The sequence below is a fragment of the Pseudophryne corroboree genome, chromosome 12, assembly GCF_028390025.1.
Source record: "Pseudophryne corroboree isolate aPseCor3 chromosome 12, aPseCor3.hap2, whole genome shotgun sequence".
Taxonomy (NCBI): domain Eukaryota; kingdom Metazoa; phylum Chordata; class Amphibia; order Anura; family Myobatrachidae; genus Pseudophryne; species Pseudophryne corroboree.
The window spans coordinates 117348115-117376050 of record NC_086455.1 but is presented as its reverse complement, the minus strand read 5'-3'; the positions used below and the strand labels follow the sequence as shown (position 1 = coordinate 117376050).

At 48.4% G+C, this 27936-nt stretch overlaps 1 protein-coding gene across 1 annotated transcript in view; it reads left to right on the top strand.

Annotated features, from left to right (window-relative positions):
- The window catches only part of TYRO3 (TYRO3 protein tyrosine kinase), a 455756-nt gene extending 429347 nt beyond the window's left edge, over positions 1 to 26409 (top strand). Inside the window, exon 19 of the mRNA XM_063947918.1 lies at positions 25184 to 26409. Within this exon, the coding sequence (XP_063803988.1) occupies positions 25184 to 25586 (403 nt within the window). The 3' untranslated portion in view covers positions 25587 to 26409. The remainder of the gene's footprint in view (positions 1 to 25183) is intronic.
- The last annotated feature ends 1527 nt before the right edge of the window (positions 26410 to 27936 follow it).

Genomic DNA, 27936 nt, shown 5'->3' with positions numbered 1-27936 from the left:
AGTAAATGTATTTACAATTTGCCTGAGTGCCAGGGAACGGAGACTGCAGGAATTCATGTTCTGCAAATCTCATTTCTGTGTAATGCCACCTAGATGCAGCTGGTAGTTTGGACAGTGCTAATCCAGCTAATAGGATGAGAGATTAACAAGTGCGGGTCATAGGAATGTGAAATATGTTTATTTAAGAAGAAACCAATGTGCTAATAAATATAGTTTATATATAATCGGCTCTGCTGCTGTCACATTTCTGCAAGATCTTGGAGGAAAAGTCTGTGCAGGTGGGATTAAATGGTCTTTAAAGCGATGGTGTTCTATATAGTGCCACTTTATTTTTTGTTTTATTTTTGTCTATAATCTCCACTTTCTTTTTTCTCTGTATTTATGAATGGCCCCGCTTAATATAATGTTGTTTTTTACTTTATAATGATTAAATCCCCAAACATTCTCCTTTCTTCTTAACCTCTGACTGTATAACTCCAAAACGCTCCAACCCTAGCTGTCAGTTGTTGCTGCGGCCTGTGCCCCCTGTGTCTAATATAACAGTCTGAGCATGGAGGGGGAGAATATGCATTGTCCATTCAGGTCTATAGCGGTCTAAGCTCCAGACATTGCACCCTGTGGAACATTAGAATGCAGAAATTGGCGAGTTTATTACTCTCGAACAGTCGTGAAACAAGCACATTTCTGCTCTTTGTCCTTGAAGTACACAGCATGCAAACAGCAGACTGTAAGCTCTTATACCTCAATGCTGTTTGCTTGATCCATGTGATAGAGAATGGAAGCAGGTGAATAAAGGAGTTAATAGGTGGGTGTTTAAGTTACCCTGAACCCACTATCCCAACAGTGCAGTATTTTAGTCTCCCCATAGGAAAACTCATTACAATCCATAGGACAGGAGGGCCGCATAACAGAATGAGTCATTAGTATTGCGTGAGTGGCCCTGAACTCTTGCAGTACTGTGGAAATAGTATCACCGCTGTACTGTTATGTACATAGCTACTAGATTTATAATCCGGGTATTTAGCGGCCGTCACCTCTGTGCACTTCTTTGTGCTGTATTGTGTTAAATGCTTGTTATCCTATGAGATCAGTCAAAAACGTTTCTGGCAAGCCTTTTGTGCAGTCCGTATGAGTGTAACTTACTGGGCTTTTCTAGTCCCAGAGATGACCAGTGACTGTTGCAAGCCACATATGCTAATAACACGAGGGCCTCCTGCCAGCTTCCGCACAACAAAGCGTTAGGTCACCTGACTACGACTGACTCTTAAATGTCAGGGGTCATAAGTACTGACATCCTGTTAAGGTGTGTACACGCGGTGAGATCCTTGCTATGCCCGATTTTCACTTGCGATTTCCCTTGAACTCCCTGTATCCCAGCACCACCGATTTTGATGAACTTTTCCTGAGATATGGACTATGTGTGCTTACGATTTTGGCTTATGTGAGATTTTGGCTTATGTGAGATGTCATTGACATGTGAGATGAACTAGATAGTACACCGTTCTAGCAAGGATTGACTTGCCCGCGCATCGGGATCGAATCGGGATCGCAAGGTGACTTTCACCTTGCGATCTGCACTGACTGTTGCGATTTTGACTATATAATCTAAATCGAAAGAAAATATCTCACCGTGTGTACACACACCATAAGTCGTCTTGTTGGGGAGTGCGAGTATACTATAGGAACTTGAGAATGCAAGGCGCAAAGAGCGTACTGAGGTTCCTATAGTAATGTTAATCAATATTTCTCTATCGTCCTAGTGGATGCTGGGGTTCCTGAAAGGACCATGGGGAATAGCGGCTCCGCAGGAGACAGGGCACAAAAAGTAAAGCTTTTTCCGATCAGGTGGTGTGCACTGGCTCCTCCCCCTATGACCCTCCTCCAGACTCCAGTTAGATTTTTGTGCCCGGCCGAGAAGGGTGCAATCTAGGTGGCTCTCCTAAAGAGCTGCTTAGAAAAAGTTTAGCTAGGTTTTTTATTTTACAGTGATTCCTGCTGGCAACAGGATCACTGCAGCGAGGGACTGAGGGGAGAAGGAGTCAACTCACCTGCGTGCAGGATGGATTGGCTTCTTGGCTACTGGACATCAAGCTCCAGAGGGACGATCACAGGTACAGCCTGGATGGTCACCGGAGCCACGCCGCCGGCCCCCTTGCAGATGCTGAAGTCAGAAGAGGTCCAGAATCGGCGGCTGAAGACTCCTGCAGTCTTCAAAAGGTAGCGCACAGCACTGCAGCTGTGCGCCATTTTCCTCTCAGCACACTTCACACGGCAGTCACTGAGGGTGCAGGGCGCTGGGAGGGGGGCGCCCTGGGAGGCAAAATGATTACCTATAAAGGCTAAAAATACCTCACATATAGCCCTAGAGGCTATATGGAGATATTTAACCCCTGCCTAATTTTTCTAAATAGCGGGAGACGAGCCCGCCAGAAAAGGGGCGGGGCCTATCTCCTCAGCACACGGCGCCATTTCCTCTCACAGCTCCGCTGGTCAGGACGGCTCCCAAGTCTCTCCCCTGCACTGCACTACAGAAACAGGGTAAAACAGAGAGGGGGGGGCACATTTATGGCGATATTTTGATATAACAAAGCAGCTATAAGGGAGCACTTATTATAAGGCTATCCCTGATATATATATAGCGCTTTTGGTGTGTGCTGGCAAACTCTCCCTCTGTCTCCCCAAAGGGCTAGTGGGTCCTGTCTTCGTTAGGAGCATTCCCTGTGTGTCTGCTGTGTGTCGGTACGTGTGTGTCGACATGTATGAGGACGATATTGGTGTGGAGGCGGAGCAATTGCCAAATATGAGGATGTCACCCCCTAGGGAGTCGACACCGGAATGGATGCCTTTATTTATGGAACTACGGGATAGTGTCAACACGCTAAAGCAGTCGTTTGACGACATGAGGCGGCCGGACAATCAATTAGTGCCTGTCCAGGCGACTCAAACACCGTCAGGGGCTGTGAAACGCCCTTTGCCTCAGTCGGTCGACACAGACCCAGACACAGGCGATGACTCCAGTGGTGACGGTGACGAATCAACCGTATTTTCCAGTAGGGCCACACGTTATATGATTTTGGCAATGAAGGAGGCGTTACATTTAGCTGATACTACAGGTACCACTAAACAGGGTATTATGTGGGGTATGAAAAAACTACCTATAGTTTTTCCTGAATCAGAAGAATTAAATGACGTGTGTAATGAAGCGTGGGTTGCCCCTGATAAAAAGCTGATAATTTCAAAGAAATTATTGGCATTATACCCTTTCCCGCCAGAGGTTAGGGAGCGCTGGGAAACACCTCCTAGGGTGGACAAGGCGCTAACACGCTTATCTAAACAAGTGGCGTTACCCTCTCCTGAGACGGCCGCACTTAAAGATCCATCAGATAGGAGGATGGAAAATATCCAAAAAAGTATATACACACATGCAGGTGTTATACTACGACCAGCTGTAGCGACTGCCTGGATGGGCAGTGCTGGGGTAGTTTGGTCAGAGTCCCTGATTGAAAATATTGATACCCTGGACAGGGACAATATTTTACTGTCGTTAGAACAAATAAAGGATGCATTTCTTTATATGCGTGATGCACAGAGGGATATCTGCACACTGGCATCACGGGTAAGTGCTATGTCCATTTCGGCCAGAAGAGCTTTATGGACGCGACAGTGGACAGGCGATGCGGATTCAAAACGGCATATGGAAGTTTTGCCGTATAAAGGGGAGGAGTTATTTGGAGTCGGTCTATCAGATTTGGTGGCCACGGCTACAGCCGGGAAATCCACCTTTCTACCTCAAGTCACTCCCCAACAGAAAAAGGCACCGACTTTTCAACCGCAGCCCTTTCGTTCCTTTAAAAATAAGAGAGCAAAGGGCTATTCATATCTGCCACGAGGCAAAGGTCGAGGGAAGAGACAGCAACACGCAGCTCCTTCCCAGGAACAGAAGCCCTCCCCGGCTTCTACAAAAGCCTCAGCATGACGCTGGGGCTTCTCAAGCGGACTCGGGGACGGTGGGCGGTCGTCTCAAAAATTACAGCGCGCAGTGGGCTCACTCGCAGGTAGATCCCTGGATCCTGCAGATAATATCTCAAGGGTACAGGTTGGAATTAGAGACGGATCCACCTCGCCGTTTCCTGAAGTCTGCTTTACCAACGTCCCCCTCCGAAAGGGAGACGGTTTTGGAAGCCATTCACAAGCTGTACTCTCAGCAGGTGATAGTCAAGGTACCTCTTCTACAACAAGGGAAGGGGTATTATTCCACTCTTTTTGTGGTACCGAAGCCGGATGGCTCGGTAAGGCCTATTCTAAATCTGAAGTCCTTGAACCTGTACATAAAGAAGTTCAAGTTCAAAATGGAGTCACTCAGAGCAGTGATAGCGAACCTGGAAGAGGGGGACTTTATGGTATCCTTGGACATCAAGGATGCGTATCTCCACGTTCCAATTTACCCCTCACACCAGGGGTACCTCAGGTTCGTTGTACAAAACTGTCACTATCAGTTTCAGACGCTGCCGTTCGGATTGTCCACGGCACCTCGGATCTTTACAAAGGTAATGGCCGAGATGATGATTCTTCTTCGAAGAAAAGGCGTATTAATTATCCCATACTTGGACGATCTCCTAATAAGGGCGAGGTCCAGAGAACAGCTAGAGATGGGATTAGCACTGTCTCAAGAAATGCTAAAACAGCACGGGTGGATTCTGAATATTCCAAAATCCCAGTTAATGCCGACAACTCGTCTGCTGTTCCTAGGGATGATTCTGGACACGGTTCAGAAAAAGGTTTTTCTCCCGGAGGAAAAAGCCAAGGAGTTATCCGAGCTTGTCAGGAACCTCCTAAAACCAGGAAAGGTGTCTGTACATCAATGCACAAGAGTCCTGGGAAAAATGGTGGCTTCTTACGAAGCAATTCCATTCGGCAGATTCCACGCAAGAATTTTCCAAAGGGATCTGTTGGACAAATGGTCAGGGTCGCATCTTCAGATGCACCTACGGATAACCCTGTCTCCAAGGACAAGGGTGTCTCTTCTGTGGTGGTTGCAGAGTCCTCATCTATTGGAGGGCCGCAGATTCGGCATACAGGATTGGATCCTGGTGACCACGGACGCCAGCCTGAGAGGCTGGGGAGCAGTCACACAAGGAAGAAACTTCCAGGGAGTATGGACAAGCCTGGAAACGTCTCTTCACATAAACATTCTGGAACTAAGAGCAATATACAATGCTCTAAGCCAGGCAGAACCTCTGCTTCAGGGAAAACCGGTGTTGATCCAGTCGGACAACATCACGGCAGTCGCCCATGTGAACAGACAGGGCGGCACAAGAAGCAGGAGTGCAATGGCAGAAGCTGCAAGGATTCTTCGCTGGGCAGAGAATCATGTGATAGCACTGTCAGCAGTGTTCATCCCGGGAGTGGACAACTGGGAAGCAGATTTCCTCAGCAGACACGATCTTCACCCGGGAGAGTGGGGACTTCATCCAGAAGTCTTCCACATGCTGGTAACCCGTTGGGAAAGACCAATGGTGGACATGATGGCGTCTCGCCTCAACAAAAAACTGGACAGGTATTGCGCCAGGTCAAGAGATCCGCAGGCAATAGCTGTGGACGCGCTGGTAACGCCTTGGGTGTACCAGTCGGTGTATGCGTTTCCTCCTCTGCCTCTCATACCAAAAGTATTGAGAATTATACGGCAAAGAGGCGTAAGAACGATACTAGTGGTTCCGGATTGGCCAAGAAGGACTTGGTACCCGGAACTTCAAGAGATGATCACGGAAGATCCGTGGCCTCTACCTCTAAGGAGGGACTTGCTTCAGCAGGGTCCCTGTCTGTTTCAAGACTTACCGCGGCTGCGTTTGACGGCATGGCGGTTGAACGCCGGATCCTAATGGAAAAAGGCATGCCGGAAGAAGTCATTCCTACTTTGATTAAAGCAAGGAAAGAAGTAACCGTGCAACATTATCACCGAATTTGGCGAAAATATGTTGCGTGGTGCGAAGATCGGAGTGCTCCGACGGAGGAATTTCAACTGGGTCGATTCCTACATTTCCTGCAATCAGGATTGTCTATGGGTCTCAAATTGGGATCTATTAAGGTTCAAATTTCGGCCCTGTCGATTTTCTTTCAAAAAGAATTGGCTTCAGTCCCTGAAGTCCAGACCTTTTTTAAGGGAGTGCTGCATATACAGCCCCCTGTGGTGCCTCCAGTGGCACCGTGGGATCTCAATGTAGTTTTGGATTTTCTAAAATCTCATTGGTTTGAACCACTAAATAAGGTGGATTTGAAATATCTCACTTGGAAAGTGACCATGCTTCTAGCCCTGGCTTCTGCCAGGAGAGTGTCAGAATTGGCAGCTTTATCTTACAAAAGCCCATATCTGATTTTCCATTCGGACAGGGCAGAACTGCGGACTCGTCCGCATTTTCTCCCTAAGGTGGTGTCAGCATTTCATCTGAACCAGCCTATTGTAGTGCCTGCGGCTACAAGTGACTTGGAGGACTCCAAGTTACTGGACGTTGTCAGAGCATTAAAAATATATATTGCAAGAACAGCTGGAGTCAGAAAATCTGACTCGTTGTTTATATTGTATGCACCCAACAAGATGGGTGCTCCTGCGTCTAAGCAGACGATTGCTCGTTGGATCTGTAGCACAATCCAACTGGCACATTCTGTGGCAGGCCTGCCACAGCCTAAATCTGTAAAGGCCCACTCCACAAGGAAGGTGGGCTCATCTTGGGCGGCTGCCCGAGGGGTCTCGGCATTACAACTTTGCCGAGCAGCTACGTGGTCAGGGGAGAACACGTTTGTAAAATTTTACAAATTTGATACTCTGGCTAAGGAGGACCTGGAGTTCTCTCATTCGGTGCTGCAGAGTCATCCGCACTCTCCCGCCCGTTTGGGAGCTTTGGTATAATCCCCATGGTCCTTTCAGGAACCCCAGCATCCACTAGGACGATAGAGAAAATAAGATTTTACTTACCGATAAATCTATTTCTCGGAGTCCGTAGTGGATGCTGGGCGCCCATCCCAAGTGCGGATTATCTGCTTAAATTGTACATAGTTATTGTTAACTAATTCGGGTTATTGTTGTAGGAAGCCATCTTTCAGAGGCTCCGCTGTTATCATACTGTTAACTGGGTTTAGATCACAAGTTGTACGGTGTGATTGGTGTGGCTGGTATGAGTCTTACCCGGGATTCAAAATCCTCCCTTATTGTGTACGCTCGTCCGGGCACAGTACCTAACTGGAGTCTGGAGGAGGGTCATAGGGGGAGGAGCCAGTGCACACCACCTGATCGGAAAAAGCTTTACTTTTTGTGCCCTGTCTCCTGCGGAGCCGCTATTCCCCATGGTCCTTTCAGGAACCCCAGCATCCACTACGGACTCCGAGAAATAGATTTATCGGTAAGTAAAATCTTATTTTCAACATTAGTTGTGATTGTCAATTGTCAGCAATATATGTCTCTCTGTAGGGGGGTACACACGGAGAGATCCGTGCTTAAAATCTAAGCAATCTTGCTAGATTGCTTAGATTTTAAGCACGGATCTGCCGTGTGTATGCCCCCCAGCGATAGCGATGTGCGGCCCCGCACATCGCTATCGCCGGTGCTAGATTGAGCTGCATGCAGGCTCAATCTAGCGGGTTGCTCACTTCACCGTTGTGTGAAGTGAGCGGCCCCCCGTCGGCTTTCCCCCTCGCTCAGCACATCGCGCTGTGCTGAGCGGGGTGAGAGATGTGTGCTGAGCGGTCTGTGTTAAGATCGCTCAGCACACATCTCTCCCGTGAGTACCCCCCTTAAGATCAAGCCCCAATTTTAACATTTGAAGAGAATGAGATAAAGTGAAAAGTAAAATCAAAAAAATATATTAAAAAAACAACAACCTAGAAATAAGGACTGTACATAAATGCAGAACTTGCATGCTAATAACTCAGAGGCAGAGCGGCTCTCGCCCTCCTCCCTCTAATAAATAATCTCTTGAAGCTCTCTTATATTTTGTGAGATGCGATTGCCCATGTGTAGCGGCATATTATAATCAGGACATTTCTCAGGGCAGTAATAGTGCCCAGTCCTATTGTAACTCAGTGGTGTGTATGAGCTTCAGGTGAGGTTAAATCGGGATAAGAAATTGCATATTCCAATAAACCTGCTCCTTACTGTAGTTTCATTGAAGTGTAAATCTTACTAGGTATATAAAATGGGTGTGGATCATTAGATCAACACTGTCTAGGTCGACCACTATAGGTCAACAGTCACTAGGTCGACAGGGTTTCTAGGTCGACATGTGCTAGGTCGACAGGTCACAAGGTCGACATGAGGTTTTTTTGTGTTTTTTTGGTGTTGTGTTCTTTGTAGAGTGACCGGGAACCCCAATTAGTGCACCGTGTCCCCTCGCATGGCTCGCTTCGCTCGGCACAGATTACCGTTCCAATCGTAGTCCACGTGAATCGTTAAGTATGAAAAAGTTTTTAAGAAAAATGTGAAAAACTCATGTCGACCCTTTGACCTGTCGACCTAGCACATGTCGACCTAGAAATCCTGTCACCCTTCCAACCCTGTCGACCTAAACATTGTCGACCTAGACAGTGTCGATCTACAGACCGGATCCCGTATAAAATAGTCAATATGATAGAATTCTCATCTTTCAATGGGTGTTCAAGCATGACAAAATATGTGGAGTTGGGGGTCCCTGTGTTGGAAGGGGAAGATGTGTCACAATTTCTAAAGGGGACAAGTGGAGAAGTTGCCCAAAAAGGTTTGATACATAGTAACATAGTTAATGAGGTTGAAAAAAGACAATTTGTCCATCAAGTTCAACCTGTATTATAACTCTTACACTATTCTCTATATACTGTAGCTTATCTTTAGTGACCCAGATGAAGTTATATTTTAAGTCAAACATCTCTCCCCTAGACATTATTCATATTAGCTGTTAGTGAACTGCAGATTGCGTGACACTTGTCTTGTGATCATTCTGAGCTTTCTACAGCTTGAGGTTAGAAGATTCTCAGTAGCTGCGGCTATTCACACTCTTAGCAGTATTCTGGAATCAATGCTGAGAATGTGGCTAACTTTGGTGGTCATTCCGAGTTGTTCGCTCGCTAGCAGTTTTTAGCAGCCGTGCAAACGCTATGCCGCCACCCACTGGGAGTGTATTTTAGCTTAGCAGAAGTGCGAACGATTGTATCGCAGAGCAGCTACAAAATAATTTTGTGCAGTTTCAGAATAGCTCAAAACCTACTCAGCGCTTACGAACACTTCAGCCCATTCAGTTCCGGATTTGACGTCACAAACACGCCCTGCGTTCGCCCAGCCACGCCTGTGTTTTTCCTGGCACGCCTGCGTTTTTTCGAACACTCCCTGAAAACGGTCAGTTGACACCCTGAAACGCCCACTTCATGTCAATCACTCTGCGGCAGCCAGTGCGACTGAAAAGCTTTGCTAGACCCTGTGTGAAACTACATCGTTCGTTGTAATAGTACGTCGCGCGTGGGCATTGCACCATGTACGCATGCGCAGAAGTGCCGTTTTTTAGCCTCATCGCTGCACAGCGAACAACTCGGAATGACCACCTTTGTTGTCTGCCCAGGTGTCCAATATGCAGGTGTGTGTAGATGACTAAGGGGGACATTTACTAAGCAGAGAAGTGAGCCAGTGGAGAAGTTTCCCCATCAACCAATCAGCAGCTCTGTATAATTTTACAGTATGTAAATTATAGATTTTACTTCAGTGCTGATTGATTGCCATGGGCACTTCTTCTCTGGCTCACTTCTCCACTCTTATCACTGCTTAGTAAATGTCCCCCTAATACTCTTCAGATATATTTGTTACACTATTCATGAGTTGTTATATTATGTCTTATCTTTTTTTTTCGCCCCTTCTGCATTTGACAACTCATTAATCCAGTATAAAATATTTCAGATGATGTTTATGATTTGTTTCTGGTTTTATTATTTTTCTGGGTGATGCAAAAAAACATTCAAAATGACGACATCAACATGCACAAAATCATATTCAGACTTCGCCCACATCCCCATGGGAGTCAGAAGTGTTAATAATAATAATGGCTTTTTAAAGAACATTTTTAATCCCATGCAGACCTGACATTGAGAGGTGGGTGGAAACCTATTATGCCTGAGACATAGAAAGCTATCAAGTTAAAGGCACATTCCACCCTTCCATAAGAAATACTGTTGTAGAAATGGATTTAGTTCCAGTAATCTGTCGAATAAGAACTCTGATAGTAAGTAAGGATTTGTGTCCATTTTTTAAGGATAAATACACAGGTGGTAAAAAACTTAAAATTCACAGTTTAATACCCTTTATAAGAAAACTGAATTTGGTGGTGATGTTGGTGTTGCACTGCCACCTTGTGGTAGTTTCTCAGAAAGACCAAAACAGTTCATTCCTTTGAAGTTCTATATGATCAAATTTGTGTTATTATTTATAATAATAATATTTGTATTATTATTATTATTATTATTTATAATAAAGCTGCGCTACCAACTGTCTAACCTCTGCACTACCATTATTCACTAGATTGTAGTTCATCTTCATACTTTATTTATACATGTATGAATGTTTTCAATAAATGGGGCATCTTACACTGAAAAATAAATTGGAGGACCATATTTTACTCAGTCAGCACCAAAAATGTGTAAATGAAAATGGGGACCCCTGCGCACTGACGTGAATATCTTTTGTGGGCCGGGTAGTGCTGCTGTGTACAGAGGTAGCCCTAACGTAAAAAAGAAGAGCAACAAAGGTACAGCGCTCAACCATTTATATGGTGTAATGTTTAGTGGTATTGAAGCAAAATATTATTTAATGAGCATAAACCAATATTCACACACAAATAACATATGGGGGGAAAGTAATAGGGTGTGAGACAGGCGGAACTCCCAGAGACAGTGGAGTCTGCTGCCGCCGGGCTCCTGCTCTGAAGGGGGGCACCTCTCCTCCACTGTCTCCGGCTCCCTGTGCCCACAGCTGATGGCAGAAAATGAGTCAAACTGACTTACAGCATTATACTACGACCCCTTGATGAAGTCAGACCAGACGAAACGCGTTGGATGAATCCTGATACTACTGAATCCTCAGTTAAGCTACTCATATCCATCTCCATTATTTTAATTGCATTCCAACTTTCATTTATCCCTCATCAATTCCATGTTTTTAGATTTTAACATTTGAATTGTATTTTTTAATAACCCCATGCTTTCCAATTTGTTTTCAAACTTTTTACGTGCCCCGTATAAATTTTAAATTGTTTTCTTACTAGAATAATTTTGATGTTTTTTCATTTTTATGTGCCTAGGGTTCCATCGTGCTAATATCTAGCACCTTGGATGTTGCAACCCCGTTTGGCCAGTTGTGTGTTTTTATAAGCTTTTTTATATATAAAACCTCTCTGTTCCTTAATAAACCCCCTTCTTTTAAGAAAACTAGCAGTCCTTTTAATTTGCTGCCACCATTGGTCGCTCAGATCTTATCCATCACTTTCAACTTTTTATCTTTATCCTGCACTCGTACTAGTGCAGAACCCACTTAAGAGGTAGCAGACGCCCTTTATGGATTAGGGAGTGGCGTATAGAGACTGTATATTTGGGGGTCTTTTAAGCTGACATACTGTGAAAAACTTGTCTACTGCATATTTTTTGGCGCTGTTTGCTCACCCCATACACGAGCATAAACCAATATCCACACATAAATAACATATGGGGGGAATGTAATAGGGTGTGAGACAGGCGGAACTCCCAGAGACAGTGGAGTCTGCTGCCGCCGGGCTCCTGCTCTGAAGGGGGGCACCTCTCCTCCACTGTCTCCGGCTCCCTGTGCCCACAGCTGATGGCATAAAATGAGTCAAACTGACTTACAGCATTATACTACGATTGCGCCCCCCCCCCCCCCCCCCCCCCCATCTCAAAGACAACTAATGACACCAGAGATGAGCAGGACTGCCAGATCTAAGGGGCCCGTCTGCCGATTCAGCATGCAGTGATCAACTACATAGCACACAGAAATCTGCAGTGCACTACTGGGTAATAAAACCCAGGAGACTCTGCTGAGGGGTCAGAGGAGCATGTGCTGGGCTCTGATTGGAGGAGAACCCAGCTCCTCTGACCCGTGTAGATGATGATCAGAAGCAGCAAGCAGCCTCATGGAAGTCCGAGTCCTCACTTCCCAGCCAGGCACACAGATAACTTCCATTGCAGCTTCTACCACACCAGGGAACAAGCACCCTGCAGGCATTGATGCCTACCCACACTGTGAGCAGCTTGTGTGAGGTGGAGCTGAGGAGCAGCTAGCAGCCAGAGCCGGGAGTTCCTCAGCCTGCTCTTCCTTCATCAGTTCCCCTGCCTATGCCAGGTATATGAAGGTTATCCTGCCAGCAGCTCACACAGGGTGGTGGGGGTAGAAAGGCATGTAGCTTATAAAGAGCAGGGGAGAAGCAGGTAAAAATGAGCAATGAGTGAGCTGCAGTCAGAGACAGATAACCTGCTACACCTAGATGATGTAACCGTCTGTCTCATCAAGCATGTAGTAAAGCCATTATTGGCAACCAGGGCTTTTACTGCATGGGAGGGGTCTCCTGAGTGTAGTGCAACCAGTTCCATACTTGCCATTACTTGCATGTGTAGCCCAGGCTGTGCAGTCCTGCACAGGAGCATTACAAGTTCAGTCTAAATATAAAGTGGGCTAAAGAACCTTGCCTTAATCTAACCATCCCCCGGTACCTAACCCTAACCACCCCACCCACAGGCTTACCTTAACCAATAGTTGCCTACCCTCCCGCATCCCTCGGGAGACTCCCAATTCACGCTGGAGTCTCCTGCTGCCCCGCAAACCTTAACCCAAACCCCGGATTCCTGTCTGCCCCGTCGGCTATCCAAGCTGCACATGCGCGACGGGTCAGGACCTGCAGCCATGAACAAGCAGATGAGGAGCGACCATCCCCACTAACCTCCGTGCTCTGCCTTGACAGGAAGTGTGCTTACTTTCACTTCCTGCCGAGGCTGCTGAGCTTGAACTGCCAGACAGAGCCCGAAGGGAGAAGCAGTAGAAGGACCTGCCCTCTCAGCACCACTACTCACTGACAGCATGGGAGGGACACAAGAGGTAAGAGCTGGATGCGGAGGGAGGCAGAGACATGGAGAGGGGGCCGACAACACTGCAGGGGTGGCAGAGATATGGGGGATGATAACACTGCAAAAGGGTGAGGCAGAGACATGGAGAAGGGGGGAATTATAACATTACTATGGGGGGAGGCAGAGGCATGGAGAAGGGGAGGGCTGATAAAACTGATATGGGGGAGGGGTGAGGAAGAGACATGGAGAGGAGGGATGATAACACTGCAATAGGGGGAGGGGTGAGCCAGAGACATCAAGAAAGGGTCTGAGAATACTGCAATGGGGGGAAGGGGAGGCAGAGACATGAAGAGGGGGGCTGAGAACACTGCTATGGGCGGAGGGGTGAGGCAGAGACATGGAGAGGGGGGCTGAGAACACTGCTATGGGCAGAGGGGTGAGGCAGAGACATGGAGAAGGGGGCTGACAACACTGCTATGGGTGGAGGGGTGAGGCAGAGACATGAAGAGGGGGGCTGACAACACTGCTATGGGCGGAGGGGTGAGGCAGAGACATGGAGAAGGGGGCTGACAACACTGCTATGGGCGGAGGGGTGAGGCAGAGACATGGAGAGGGGGGCTGACAACACTGCTATGGGCGGAGGGGTGAGGCAGAGACATGGAGAGGGGGGCTGACAACACTGCTATGGGCGGAGGGGTGAGGCAGAGACATGAAGAGGGGGGCTGAGAACACTGCTATGGGCGGAGGGGTGAGGCAGAGACATGAAGAGGGGGGCTGAGAACACTGCTATGGGCGGAGGGGTGAGGCAGAGACATGGAGAGGATGACTGACAACACTGCTATGGGCGGAGGGGTGAGGCAGAGACATGGAGAAGGGGGCTGACAACACTGCTATGGGCAGAGGGGTGAGGCAGAGACATGGAGAGGGGGGCTGACAACACTGCTATGGGCGGAGGGGTGAGGCAGAGACATGGAGAAGGGGGCTGAGAACACTGCTATGGGCGGAGGGGTGAGGCAGAGACATGGAGAGGGGGGCTGAGAACACTGCTATGGGCGGAGGGGTGAGGCAGAGACATGAAGAGGGGGGCTGAGAACACTGCTATGGGCGGAGGGGTGAGGCAGAGACATGGAGAGGGGGGCTGAGAACACTGCTATGGGCGGAGGGTAGAGGCAGAGACATGAAGAGGGGGGCTGAGAACACTGCTATGGGCAGAGGGGTGAGGCAGAGACATGGAGAAGGGGGCTGACAACACTGCTATGGGCGGAGGGGTGAGGCAGAGACATGGAGAGGGGGGCTGACAACACTGCTATGGGCGGAGGGGTGAGGCAGAGACATGAAGAGGGGGGCTGAGAACACTGCTATGGGCGGAGGGGTGAGGCAGAGACATGGAGAAGGGGGCTGAGAACACTGCTATGGGCGGAGGGGTGAGGCAGAGACATGGAGAAGGGGGCTGACAACACTGCTATGGGCGGAGGGGTGAGGCAGAGACATGGAGAAGGGGGCTGACAACACTGCTATGGGCGGAGGGGTGAGGCAGAGACATGAAGAGGGGGGCTGAGAACACTGCTATGGGCGGAGGGGTGAGGCAGAGACATGGAGAAGGGGGCTGAGAACACTGCTATGGGCGGAGGGGTGAGGCAGAGACATGGAGAAGGGGGCTGAGAACACTGCTATGGGCGGAGGGGTGAGGCAGAGACATGAAGAGGGGGGCTGAGAACACTGCTATGGGCGGAGGGGTGAGGCAGAGACATGGAGAGGGGGGTTGAGAACACTGCTATGGGCGGAGGGGTGAGGCAGAGACATGAAGAGGGGGGCTGAGAACACTGCTATGGGCGGAGGGGTGAGGCAGAGACATGGAGAAGGGGGCTGACAACACTGCTATGGGCGGAGGGGTGAGGCAGAGACATGGAGAGGGGGGCTGACAACACTGCTATGGGCGGAGGGGTGAGGCAGAAACATGAAGAGGGGGGCTGAGAACACTGCTATGGGCGGAGGGGTGAGGCAGAGACATGGAGAAGGGGGCTGACAACACTGCTATGGGCGGAGGGGTGAGGCAGAGACATGGAGAAGGGGGCTGACAACACTGCTATGGGCGGAGGGGTGAGGCAGAGACATGGAGAAGGGGGCTGACAACACTGCTATGGGCGGAGGGGTGAGGCAGAGACATGAAGAGGGGGGCTGACAACACTGCTATGGGCGGAGGGGTGAGGCAGAGACATGGAGAGGGGGGCTGACAACACTGCTATGGGCGGAGGGGTGAGACAGAGACATGGAGAGGGGGGTTGAGAACACTGCTATGGGCGGAGGGGTGAGGCAGAGACATGGAGAAGGGGGCTGACAACACTGCTATGGGCGGAGGGGTGAGGCAGAGACATGGAGAGGGGGGCTGACAACACTGCTATGGGCGGAGGGGTGAGGCAGAGACATGGAGAGGGGGGCTGACAACACTGCTATGGGCGGAGGGGTGAGGCAGAGACATGAAGAGGGGGGCTGAGAACACTGCTATGGGCGGAGGGGTGAGGCAGAGACATGAAGAGGTTTTCACTCAGTCATCATTATACCCTGCTGCAGTGCTAGCTGGATGTTCCTCCTTCCTATCTATATCTATCGATCTACGCACACGTATCACCTCACTATACTATGTGATGTCAGTATGCACTATGTAGCCCTGCCTCGTAATGTAGCTGTGATGTCGGTGTGTATCCCTGCCGTGTAATGTAGCTGTGATGTCGGTGTGTAGCCCTGCCGTGTAATGTAGCTGTGATGTCGGTGTGTAGCCCTGCTGTGTAATGTAGCTGTGATGTCGGTGTGTATCCCTGCTGTGTAATGTAGCTGTGATGTCGGTGTGTAGCCCTGCCGTGTAATGTAGCTGTCATGTCGGTGTGTAGCCCTGCTGTGTAATGTAGCTGTGATGTTGGTGTGTAGCCCTGCTGTGTAATGTAGCTGTGATGTCGGTGTGTAGCCCTGCTGTGTAATGTAGCTGTGATGTCGGTGTGTAGCCCTGCTGTGTAATGTAGCTGTGATGTCGGTGTGTAGCCCTGCCGTGTAATGTAGCTGTCATGTCTGTGTGTAGCCCTGCCGTGTAATGTAGCTGTGATGTCGGTGTGTAGCCCTGCTGTGTAATGTAGCTGTCATGTCTGTGTGTAGCCCTGCCGTGTAATGTAGCTGTCATGTTGGTGTGTAGCCCTGCTGTGTAATGTAGCTGTGATGTCTGTGTGTAGCCCTGCCATGTAATGTAGCTGTCATGTCTGTGTGTAGCCCTGCTGTGTAATGTAGCTGTGATGTTGGTGTGTAGCCCTGCCGTGTAATGTAGCTGTGATGTTGGTGTGTAGCCCTGCCGTGTAATGTAGCTGTCATGTCGGTGTGTAGCCCTGCCGTGTAATGTAGCTGTGATGTTGGTGTGCGCTTTGTACGTTAGGTTTCATCTGCCACTGCAGGACACGCCCCTGAGTGACAATAGATACGCCCATAGGTGGAGATATACACGCCCCTTTGGCAGAATGTGACACGCCCCCTCAACGGGGCGCCGTACAGATCTCCCTGAAACCACTTATTCCCCCCATAGTGTTGAAAAATACAGTGATGCAAACAAGGTGTTGTGGCTATGCACCAAAAACATATCTATAATACAGATGGAGTCATGTTTATCTTGGCCTTTAATAGGATTAATTGAGCCAGGGCAGTCAGACTTAATACCCTGCTGTATTTTTCTCTGTATTGTATTGCATCTGAGAACAATATATGAAGGGTTTATGTTAATAAACCATGATGGGGCAGCACGAATGGTGTAGTGGTTAGCATTACTGCCTCACAGCACTGAGGTCATAGGTTAGATTCCCACCATGGCCCTAACTGTGTGGAGTTTGTATATTCTCCCCGTATTTGCGTGGGTTTCCTCCGGGTACTCTGGTTTCCTCCCACAATCCAAAAATATACTGGTACTGTAGGTTAATTGGATCCCAACAAAATTAACCCTAGCGTGAATGTGTCTGTGTGTACATGTGATAGGGAATATAGATTGTAAGCTTCACTGGGGCAGAGACTGATGTGAATGGACAAAAATATTCTCTGTACAGCGCTGCGGAATATGTGTGCGCTATATAAATAACTGGTAATAAATAAATAATGGTGTGCCTAGGCGCAGCAAAGAAGCCAAGATAACCGTGGCTCTATCTGTATGCTCAGCAAATATTTTGTTGCCTTTGTAAAGGTTAAACACTGATTATAAAGGAATACGATAGGAAGCCAATGTGATTTGGGTTATAAAATTGTTTTTTTTTTTTTTGGTAAAGTAAAGAAGAATAGTGTGCAAAGTATTGATTCATTGGCTTGCAGTCTGTCTAAGTTGTATTATAGCTATTGATGCCTTTGGCAGTTTAATACAGTGTTTTCCAGCTCTAGTCCTTGGAAGTCCCTAAGGGGCCCTATACACGGGAGAGATGTGTGCTGAGCGAACCGCTCAGCACACATCTCTCCCGCCGCTCAGCACAGCGCGATGTGTGCTGAGCGTGCGGGGGGAGACCGGGGGGGCGCTCATTTCACCCAGCGGGTGAAATGAGCGATGTGCTAGATTGGCCTGCACGGCAGGCCAATCTAACACCAGCAATAGCGATGCGCGGGGCTGCGCATCGCTATCGCTGAGGGGGCTACACACGAGTGATTTAGATTTTAAGCATGGATCTCTCTGTGAGTACCCCCCTTTAGTGTGCTTATTTTGCAGATCTCCTTCAGTATCGTAAGTAAAATAATTAGCACCACCTGTGGATCTTTTAAAATGTACCAGCTAGGAATAAATACACCTGTGCAACCCACTAGGAGATATGGAAAACATGCGCTGACATCTGATTTTTGATTTTCTGCTGGGGGGTACACTGGGCTCCACAAGTCTGGACAATGGGGTGTAGAGTAGGATCTTGATCCGAGGCACCAACTGGCTCAAAGCTTTGACTGTTCCCCAGAATGCACAGCGCTGCCTCCTATATCACCCCGCCTCCCAGCACAGGAGCTCAGTTTGTCAGTTGGTGCTGCAGTAAGCAGGCACTGAACAGAGGGGCTGCTCCAAGCAGCCCTGAGAAAAGCTCTTTATGAGGTAAAAAGTGAAGACTTCAAGGGCAGCAGCGGTGGTAAATGTCTTGTGACATTCACTGCTGCAGCTCCAGCTCTCCCCAGCGGCGCTGTACACTCCCGAGCCCTGGTTGCCGGGTACCTACAGCGGAGGCTCCGGGTTTTCTTCATGTTAGACACACACGGCTGGGGCTCTCCAGGATCGCGTGGCCGTGCTTCGGGAGGTGGTAAGTGGGTCCCGCACACGGGACCCGGTCTTTATCGCGATCCGGCGCGGTCAGTGGGAGGCGGGCCGCGCGCGCTGGCGGTGGACACTGTGGATACAGGTGATCCCACTAGATCACCAGGGCATGGCCGCAGGTCAGGTTTTCTCTTAAAACCGATTTTAATATCGCCCACAGTACCCGGTGGTTTTGCCAGCAAGGGGGATAAGGCTTAGACCTGAAGCCCCTCCCCCACCCCCAGTGCGCCATTTCCAGCAAGTGTTCCCGCCCTGGAGCTGCATCTCTGTCTTTTCCTTACTCCCTGTCAGTGTCTGCGGCGCCATTACTCCTCAGTTCACTGTTCTTGGGACTGCTTGGGCAAATCCTCCTATGTAAAGCCGCCTGGTTGTCAGTGCTGTGACTTTACATGACACTTAAGTATTCTACCTGCCTTTTTAGTCAGTGTTAGTTAAGAAAGAGTGCATTTAGTCAGGGGTTTATAGTACAATTACCCTGTGATATACATCCAGTTTCTTACTGTGTAGTGTTATATCTATTGACTATATAGCTGTGTAAGCTAGTCCAGTGCAGTATTATTGTCTGTAATAACCTCTGCATTGTACAAACTGTGACTATTTGTGTGTGCATTGATAGCTGAGTGTTGTCCATCTCGTGTCTTTCACTCAACTTGCTATCCCTATATTCTATAACCTGAGGGGGCTTGGTGCGTCAGGTGTTATTTAATATAGGATTTTCACAAAGATATACTGTATTACGTATTTTTCTCTGTGATTTAGTCACCATATCTCTCCTTTATCTCTGCTGGTGCTGACTACACTGCGCAGGGGTTTGGGTTTAGGGATATAGTGCTGCTAATAATTGTACTGTGTTACCTCATACTGCAAGTTATATCATGTCTGCTTCTGAGGGTAACGGTTCTGGGGCGGAACACACTGCTGGTGTTGCTGAAGCCACAGGCACATATGGGGAGAATATAGCAGCTGTGGGCTCTGGTTCTGGGGGCTCCTTGCCCCCCAGTGGGACTGTGGCAACGGAGGCACATACTGACCCACCGTGGGCCGCTTTTTCCACGCTTCTGCATACGCTAGTTCATAAACTAACACCCCCTATGGGACCCCCAATGCCGGTACAACCGTATGTGGTCCCTGCAGCTAACCCGCCGTGGGCTGACGATTTATCTGCTCCATTAAAGAAGTTGAACCAGTCCCTGACTACTAAAAAGTCAGACCATCGCTCGCCTAAGTCCAAGAAGTCCTCTAAGCGAGCGCTCGTCTCCTCACAATCCACTGCTGTCACTGACACCTCGTCTGATGAAGACAGCACAAACACTGACCCCACAGGTTCTGACTCGGATACGGATGATGGGGAGGGTAGTTCACGTGGATGTTCCTGATCTTTTGGAGGCTATTAAGTTAATTCTGCAGATTACGGATGATCCCGAGCCATCCGTTCCTCCTAAGAAATCAGATAGGTTCAAGCGTCAGAAGGTGATTAAAACAAGTTTTACCTCACTCTGACCACCTAGTGGATATACGTCAGGAACTCTGGCAAAGCCCCGGTACGAAGTTTGTGCCTCAAAAGAAGATGCTGGCTCGCTATCCCCTCACGTCAGAGCGGTCTAAGAATTGGGAAACGCCTCCTCCAGTAGACTCACATGTGGCTAGGATGGTGGTTTCCTCAGCTCTATCTGTCACTACCGTCACGTCTCTAAAAGAGCCTACGGATAAATGTGTCGAGGGTTGTCTAAAAGCGATTTACACCCTCACGGGTGCTGCACAAAGGCCCACTATTGCAGCTACATGGGCGGCAGAGGCTATTGAAGCATGGGCCTTGGAGTTGGAAGCTGAAATCTCCTCTGACCATGCTAGACAATGCTTGTCATATATTGTCACAGCTTCTCGCTATATTAAAGAGGCGGCTTCTGATGCCGGTATCCTAGCAGCCAAGGCCTCTACTACGTCAGTCATGGCTCGCAGAATATTGTGGCTGAGATCCTGGTCTGTGGATCTGGACTCTAGAAAAACCCTGGAGGTACTCCCTTTCAAGGGGGATATTCTGTTTGGGGAGGACTTAAATAAGATAGTGGCTGACTTGGCTACTGCCAAAACTGCCTGTCTGCCTAATACAGCTCCTTCTGTGTCGAAGGCCAAAGGCACGTCCTTTCGCCTCTTTCGTCCCTCAGGTAAAGCAAAAGGTCAGGCGTACCATAAGTAGGCCCGCACTTCCAAACCTGGTAAGCCGAAGCCCAAAAGAGCCTGGGCTGCCCGTCAGCCAGCAGCCAAGACCGATAAGCCTGCCGCATGACGGGATGGGCCTCCCCCTGGGGGATCCCAGGGTGGGGGGCCGACTTCTAGGGTATACCCAGGAATGGTTGAAGACCACTTCAGATGCCTGGGTACGGGAAGTCGTCACTCGAGGTTACGCCATAGCCTTCAAAAACCGACCCCCTCATCGATTTTGCCAGACAGACGTCCCGTCGGACCAGACAAAGGCAAACACTCTGCATTCGGTGGTACAGACCCTCCTGGATACAGGAGTCGTAGTACAGGTGCCTCTTGCTCAGAGGGGCCGGGGGTACTATTCTCCGCTGTTTCTAGTCCCGAAACCGAATGGGTCCTCCCGGCCCATTCTCAACCTCAAGGCACTGAACAAGTTTGTAAAGGTTTCCAAGTTCCGTATGGAAACCCTTCGCTCTATAGTTCTGGCCTTGGAACCTGGGGACCACATGGTCTCCCTGGACATACAGGATGCTTACCTGCATATTCCTATAGCAGTGTCACATCAACAATACCTGAGGTTCGCTATTGGCAACCTCCATTACCAGTTTCGGGCGTTACCTTTTGGTTTAACAACGGCTCCGCGAGTCTTCACCAAAGTTATGGCGGTGATGACGGTGGTACTCCGCCGTCAAGGGGTCAGGATACTGCTGTATCTGGACGACTTGTTAATTCTGGCAAATTCCCCAGATCTTCTCCTGCGTCATTTGGATATGACGGTCCGGTTTCTACAAGCCCACGGGTGGCTCATCAACTGGAAGAAATCCTCCCTGGTCCCTGCTCAGAGCATGGTGCATCTGGGAGCGCTGTTGGACACTCACAACCAGAGGTTGTTCTTGTCTCAGGAGAAAGTCCTGAAACTTCAGGACAGGATTCGTTGCTTCCTTTCTCGTCCGCAAGTGTCGATACATTCGGCAATGCAGGTGCTGGGCCTCATGGTATCAGCATTCGACATGGTGGAGTATGCTCAATTCCATTCTCGCCCCCTCCAGAAGCTGATTCTAGCCAAGTGGGACGGCCTGCCTCACCGGATCAGGTCTGAAATTATCTCTTTGACTCCGGAGGTCCGTCTGTCGCTGCTCTGGTGGCTCCAGGACCGACAATTGTGCAGAGTCCATCCCTTCTGGGTATCCAACTGGGTCCTGTTGACGACAGATGCCAGTCTAAGAGGTTGGGGCTCGGTGCTGGAGCAGCACTCTTTGCAGGGTCTGTGGACCAAGGAGGAATCTCTCCTCTCGATCAACATTCTGGAATTGCGGGCGGTCTTCAATGCGTTGAACCTAGCCCAGCATTTGATTCAGAACCGTCCTGTTCAAGTACAGTCGGACAACGCCACCACAGTGGCTTACATAAATCATCAAGGTGGCACTTGAAGCCGTTTGGCAATGAAGGAAGCCTCACGGATTCTACGTTGGGCAGAACGCCATCTACCGGCAATATTCATTCCGGGAGTCCTGAATTGGGAAGCGGACATTCTCAGTCGTCATGACGTGCATGCCGGCGAGTGGGGCCTCCATCCAAAAGTGTTTCAACTCCTTGTGGAAAGGTGGGGTCTTCCAGATGTGGATCTGATGGCGTCTCGACACAATCACAAGGTACCGGTCTTCGGAGCAAGGACAAAGGATCCTCAAGCAGCATTCGTGGATGCGCTGGCAGTGCAGTGGAGGTTTTGGCTGCCGTACGTGTTCCCTCCGGTGTCACTCCTGCCCAGGGTAATTCGGAAGTTAAAGTAAGAAAAAGGAAATCTGCTTCTCATAGCTTCGGCGTGGCCCAGACGGCACTGGTTCTCAGACCTGCAAGGCCTATCGTCAGAGCGTCCACTTCTACTTCCACAACGCCCAGACCTCCTCGTTCAGGGCCCCTGTGTCTACCAGGACCTAGCCCGGCTGTCTTTGACGGCGTGGCGCTTGAAGTTTCCGTCTTAAGAGCTAAGGGTTTTTCTGAAGAGGTCATTAAAACTATGTTGTGGGCCCGGAAACCGGCCTCTGCTCGGATTTACCATCGGGTCTGGCATTCCTACTTTGGTGCGCATCTAACCATTATGACGCTTCCAAGTTTAGTACAGCCAAACTTTTGGCTTTTCTACAGCAGGGCCTAGATTTAGGCCTGCGTCTGGCCTCCCTCAAGGTTCATATTTCTGCCTTGTCGGTGTGGTTTCAGAGAAAAAATGCGACTTTACCTGATGTTCATACTTTCACTCAGGGTGTGTTGCGTATACAACCTCCCTATGTCCCGCCTGTGGCTCCTTGGGACTTGTGGGTGGTTTTGGAGGCGTTGCAGGAGCCTCCATTTGAACCTCTTGGTTCAGCTGACCTTAAGTGGCTTTCCCTTAAGGTGGTGTTCTTGCTGGCTATTGCCTCTGCTAGAAGAGTGTCGGATTTGGGTGCCTTGTCTTGTAGTTCCCCATATCTGATTTTTCACCGTGACCGGGCGGTTCTTAGGACTCGTCCTGGATATTTACCTAAGGTGGTTTCTTCGTTCCACCTTAATAAGGAGATTGTGGTTCCAGCTTTTGTCTCTCCTGATTTGTCTCCCAAAGAGCGGTCTTTGGATGTGGTACGTGCTCTCCGTATCTATGTGAAGAGAACTGCTTCTATTCGAAAGTCTGATTCTCTTTGTTTTGTTTGGATTTCACAAACGTGGCTGGCCTGCTCACAAGCAGACCCTGGCCAGGTGGATTAGAATGGTGATTGCGCATGCTTATGTGAAGGCTGGTCTGTCAGCTCCTGTTCACATTACGGCCCATTCTACTCGGTCTGTTGGACCTTCTTGGGCGGCCCAACGTGGTGCGACCCTTGATCAGTTGTGCAAGGCGGCTACGTGGTCCTCCGGGAACACGTTCATAAGGTTCTATGCCTTCGATACTGCCGCTTCCCAGGACGCTTCCTTTGGACGCCGGGTTCTTGTGCCCGCTACAGTGCGTCCCCTCCCATAAGGAACTGCTTTAGGACATCCCCATTGTCCAGACTTGTGGAGCCCAGTGTACCCCGCAGCAGAAAACGAGTTTTATGGTAAGAACTTACCTTTCTTAAAACTCTTTCTGCGAGGTACACTGGGCTCCACAAGGCGCCCACCCTGACACACTTAGCTTCTTTGGGTTGATATGGCATTAGCCGCTGACACTTCTCTTGTCGTGAGAGTGTGGTGTATGTGGCTACTAACCGTTGTCGTCTCTTTTCCTGCTACTGCATTGGGCTGGTTAATTAAACTGAGCTCCTGTGCTGGGAGGCGGGGTGATATAGGAGGCGGCGCTGTGCATTCTGGGAACAGTCAAAGCTTTGAGCCTGTTGGTACCTCGGATCAAGATCCTACTCTACACCCCATTGTCCAGACTTGTGGAGCCCAGTGTACCTCGCACAAAGAGTTTTAACAAGGGTAAGTTCTTACCATAAAACTCGTTTTTTTGTAGTAAAAAATGTAAATTAGTATTTAATAAGAATTATTTATAATCCGTTTTTGCTATTAATCTTTTACTTGGATATCCCTGTTTTATGTAACTTCTTTTTTTTTTTTGTGCCAGTCCTTGTGTCCTTCTCTAGTTTCTGATCGTGTGTACTCTTCAGTCAACACAAAAGTGGGAGGAGCTTAATATTGTCATCCTAGCTCCTCCCACAAATGTAATGATGTTGTATCACATAGGTTTTTATTTTTCTATATATAGCAAGCTAAGTACTTTTTAAGGGGTTTAGTATGAAATACCTACGGTCAAAATCCTGACAACGATTGACCGATGGCCAAAATCCCAACAATGTCTAAATACCAACAAGGTTAAAATTCCGACATTTAAAATGTCGACAGTTCAAAAAGTTGACACGAGTTTTTTATTGTGTTTTTTGGTATGTATGTCGTCATAGGTCGACATGGACACCGTGTAAGTGTACAGCGTCCCCTCGCAGCTTTGGGCACACTATTATATTCCCCCTGCAGGTCCACTGGGATGGTAAAGTATGAACAACTCGGTTTCAGTGAAAAAAAATCATGTAGACTTTAGACCCGTCGACATTTTAAATGCCGGTACTTTGACCTTTTCGGTATTTTGACCATGTCGGTATGTCGACCTTGTCGGGATTTTGACCACATCCCCTTTTTAAGTATTCCTTTTTTTAGTTGTCCTTCTACAAATTATCATCTCCTTATCAAAATCGCTCCGAACATTACAAAATGTGACTGCCAGTTACACAGAGACAGGTTCACAGTCCTTAGCATGCCATGTGAATGTAGACGGAGGAGGAGGTGAAAGACGGGTATAGTTCACAGAGCGGATAAAGCTAGGATGGGCTTTTCAAAGCCTATCTGCTCACTGCACCATGTAGCAATTGACTGTGGTTGCCATGATACAGTGTAAAATTCTAAATTATTAGTAGCAGTCTGAGGAAATAAACCATGACAATCACCAGCATTTAGCACTGCCACTGTGATTAAAAGCAGATTGTAAAATATATATATATATATATATATCACATAGCTGTGTATTACAGTCTTATTGGCTTGTCCTAGTATTGGCTTTTTGAATGTTAGTAAGTCTAATGTGTCTTTTTGCAGGTACGAGATGATGTGTCAGTGCTGGATCACTGACCCCAAGCGGAGACCCTGCTTTTCGGACCTGAAAAGACACCTGGAAGCTATTTGGGGACGTCTGTCCATGCTATCGGCTAGTCAAGACCCACTGTATGTAAACCTCACGGAGACCTGTGGAGCCTCCGCAGCAGACTCTATTTTGCACTCTGCTTTTAATGACGAGGACGACTGCTGTGCGGACACTTCACAGCCATGTGGCGCGGCAGCAGTCAATAGCGACTATCGTTACATTGTGAACCCTGGGTGCCTTAGAGAAGCAAATGAGTGGCCTCAAAACACACAAACCCCGGAAGCTAGAGGTCTCCTAAATGGAGAGGATGAAGATGAAGAAGAAATTCAGGAAGCTTGTGTTGTCATTAACCTTTAGTACAAACTTCTTACCACTGCAAAGAGACTTACAGCAGGCTGTGATACCTTTTATAGCACCAAGACTATAGTGGTCCCTTCTAAAGCCATGTCATGTGACTATATCAGCAGCAAATGATACAAAGGATCCTGGTGGGCAATGGTATTGGTTACTATTAATTTCAGTCATTCAGAGTCAACCAACAGATATTTTTTTATCATCGGAACCGATTTACCTTTTTTGTTTTCCAGTATTGGCACCATATACCATTATACGAAATCTTATCAGTTGACTGCGAGACATGTCTTAACGTACAGATTCATATTTAAGAATAATGATTTTGCCCATATTAAAGTAATTCATAGGCGTTCCTATGACGACTAGATGTATATATTTTTTTTTATGTGAATAAAGATCATAGTTAGCAATCTCTTCTTTCTGTCTACTTAAATGGTATCACAGCCTTACCGTGCTCTCTACGTGTTCAAGTACGGCCTCCCTTCTTCATATGAAGCCCCAGGTCAACTTCTCAATGCAATATCTGAAAAAGTACAAACGTTGGAGAAAGCCCTGATATCTTCAGGTGCATTGACTTTTCTTTTTAAGAAACTTTGACTATACAGAATGGGGAACGGAGGGAGAACAATCACCTCATTACTGATGATTTCAGCTGAAAGAAATGGTGATTGCATCACTATAGATTTCTGGTTACCCTAGGAAAAGCTGTTTGGCTGCATGTCTCGTATCTAACTAACCTGTGTTGGGGTGGAGGGGGTTTTCCAGCTAAGCGAACAAATGTTGTAACTTTTATGCTTCCAGAACCAAAATAATATTTTTCTAGAAAGTGTGACTCAGAATTTATTTGCATCCGTGAAACCTGAGTAACTTTGGTTTTTATTTTGTACTCACTGGATTGTCCTTGTAGCTACAACTAGCCAGTTCTGATGGGAGCGGGATTGCTCTGTGACTATGAGACATCAGTAGGGTTAGGGACTTCTCAGAAAACAGGGAAAGGTCTAAGCACATATAAATGGAAAACACTTGTGCCAATTGTTTAGGCTATTTATTACTCTATTTCCCCAGGAGTAAAGCAAGCATTAGAGATTTTATACAGCAAATGTAACTTATTTGTATTTGTAAATGAATGGACATTGCAAAAAGTGCCCGCTCTGTGCAGCACTATTACATCTTCATCTGTAGCAATAAAAAAGTGCCACAGAGCGACCAAATCATTCTAAAATATGATACTGGTGCACAGGGAAAGGCGCTGTAACCTATAGTAACCCACTATTCACTTTTTTATTTTCTCTGACGTCCCAGTGGATGCTGGGAACTCCGTAAGGACCATGGGGAATAGACGGGCTCCGCAGGAGACTGGGCACTCTAAAAAAAAGATTAGGTACTATCTGGTGTGCACTGGCTCCTTCCTCTATGCCCCTCCTCCAGACATCAGTTAGAATCTGTGCCCGGCCAGAGCTGGGTGCTCCTAGTGGGCTCTCCTGAGCTTACTAGAAAAGAAAGTATTTATTAGGTTTTTTATTTTCAGTGAGCTTCTGCTGGCAACAGACTCACTGCTACGTGGGACTAAGGGGAGAGAAGCAAACCTACCTGCTTGCAGCTAGCTTGTGCTTCTTAGGCTACTGGACACCATTAGCTCCAGAGGGTTCGAACACAGGCACCTGTCCTCGATCGTCCGTTCCCGGAGCCGCGCCGCCGTCCCCCTTGCAGAACCAGAAGAACAGAAGCTGGAAGACAACGAAATCGGCGTCTGAAGACTCCTGTCTTCATTAAAGTAGCGCACAGCACCGCAGCTGTGCGCCATTGCTGCCAGCACACTTACACACTCCGGTCACTGTAGGGTGCAGGGGGGGGGGGGGGGCGCCCTGGGCTGCAATTGAGGTACCTTTGGCACAAAAACATACATATATACAGTCTAGCACTGTATATATGTAAAAAAAACCGCCATTTTTTACATGAAATGCGGGACAGAAGCCCGCCACTGAGGGGGCGGGGCCTTCTTCCTCAGCACACCAGCGCCATTTTCCCTTCACAGCTCCGCTGGAAGCAGCTCCCCAGGCTCTCCCCTGCAGTATCCAGGTACAAGACGGGTTAAAAAGAGAGGGGGGGCACATAAATTTAGGCGCAAAATCAATACAAAAAAGCAGCTATTGGGAAAATCACTTATTAGCAGTGAAAATCCCTGTGTTATATAGCGCTGTGGTGTGTGCTGGCATACTCTCTCTCTGTCTCCCCAAAGGACTTTGTGGGGTCCTGTCCTCAGTCTGAGCATTCCCTGTGTGTGTGCGGTGTGTCGGTACAGCTGTGTCGACATGTTTGATGCGGAAGGTTACGTGGAGGCGGAGCAAGGGCA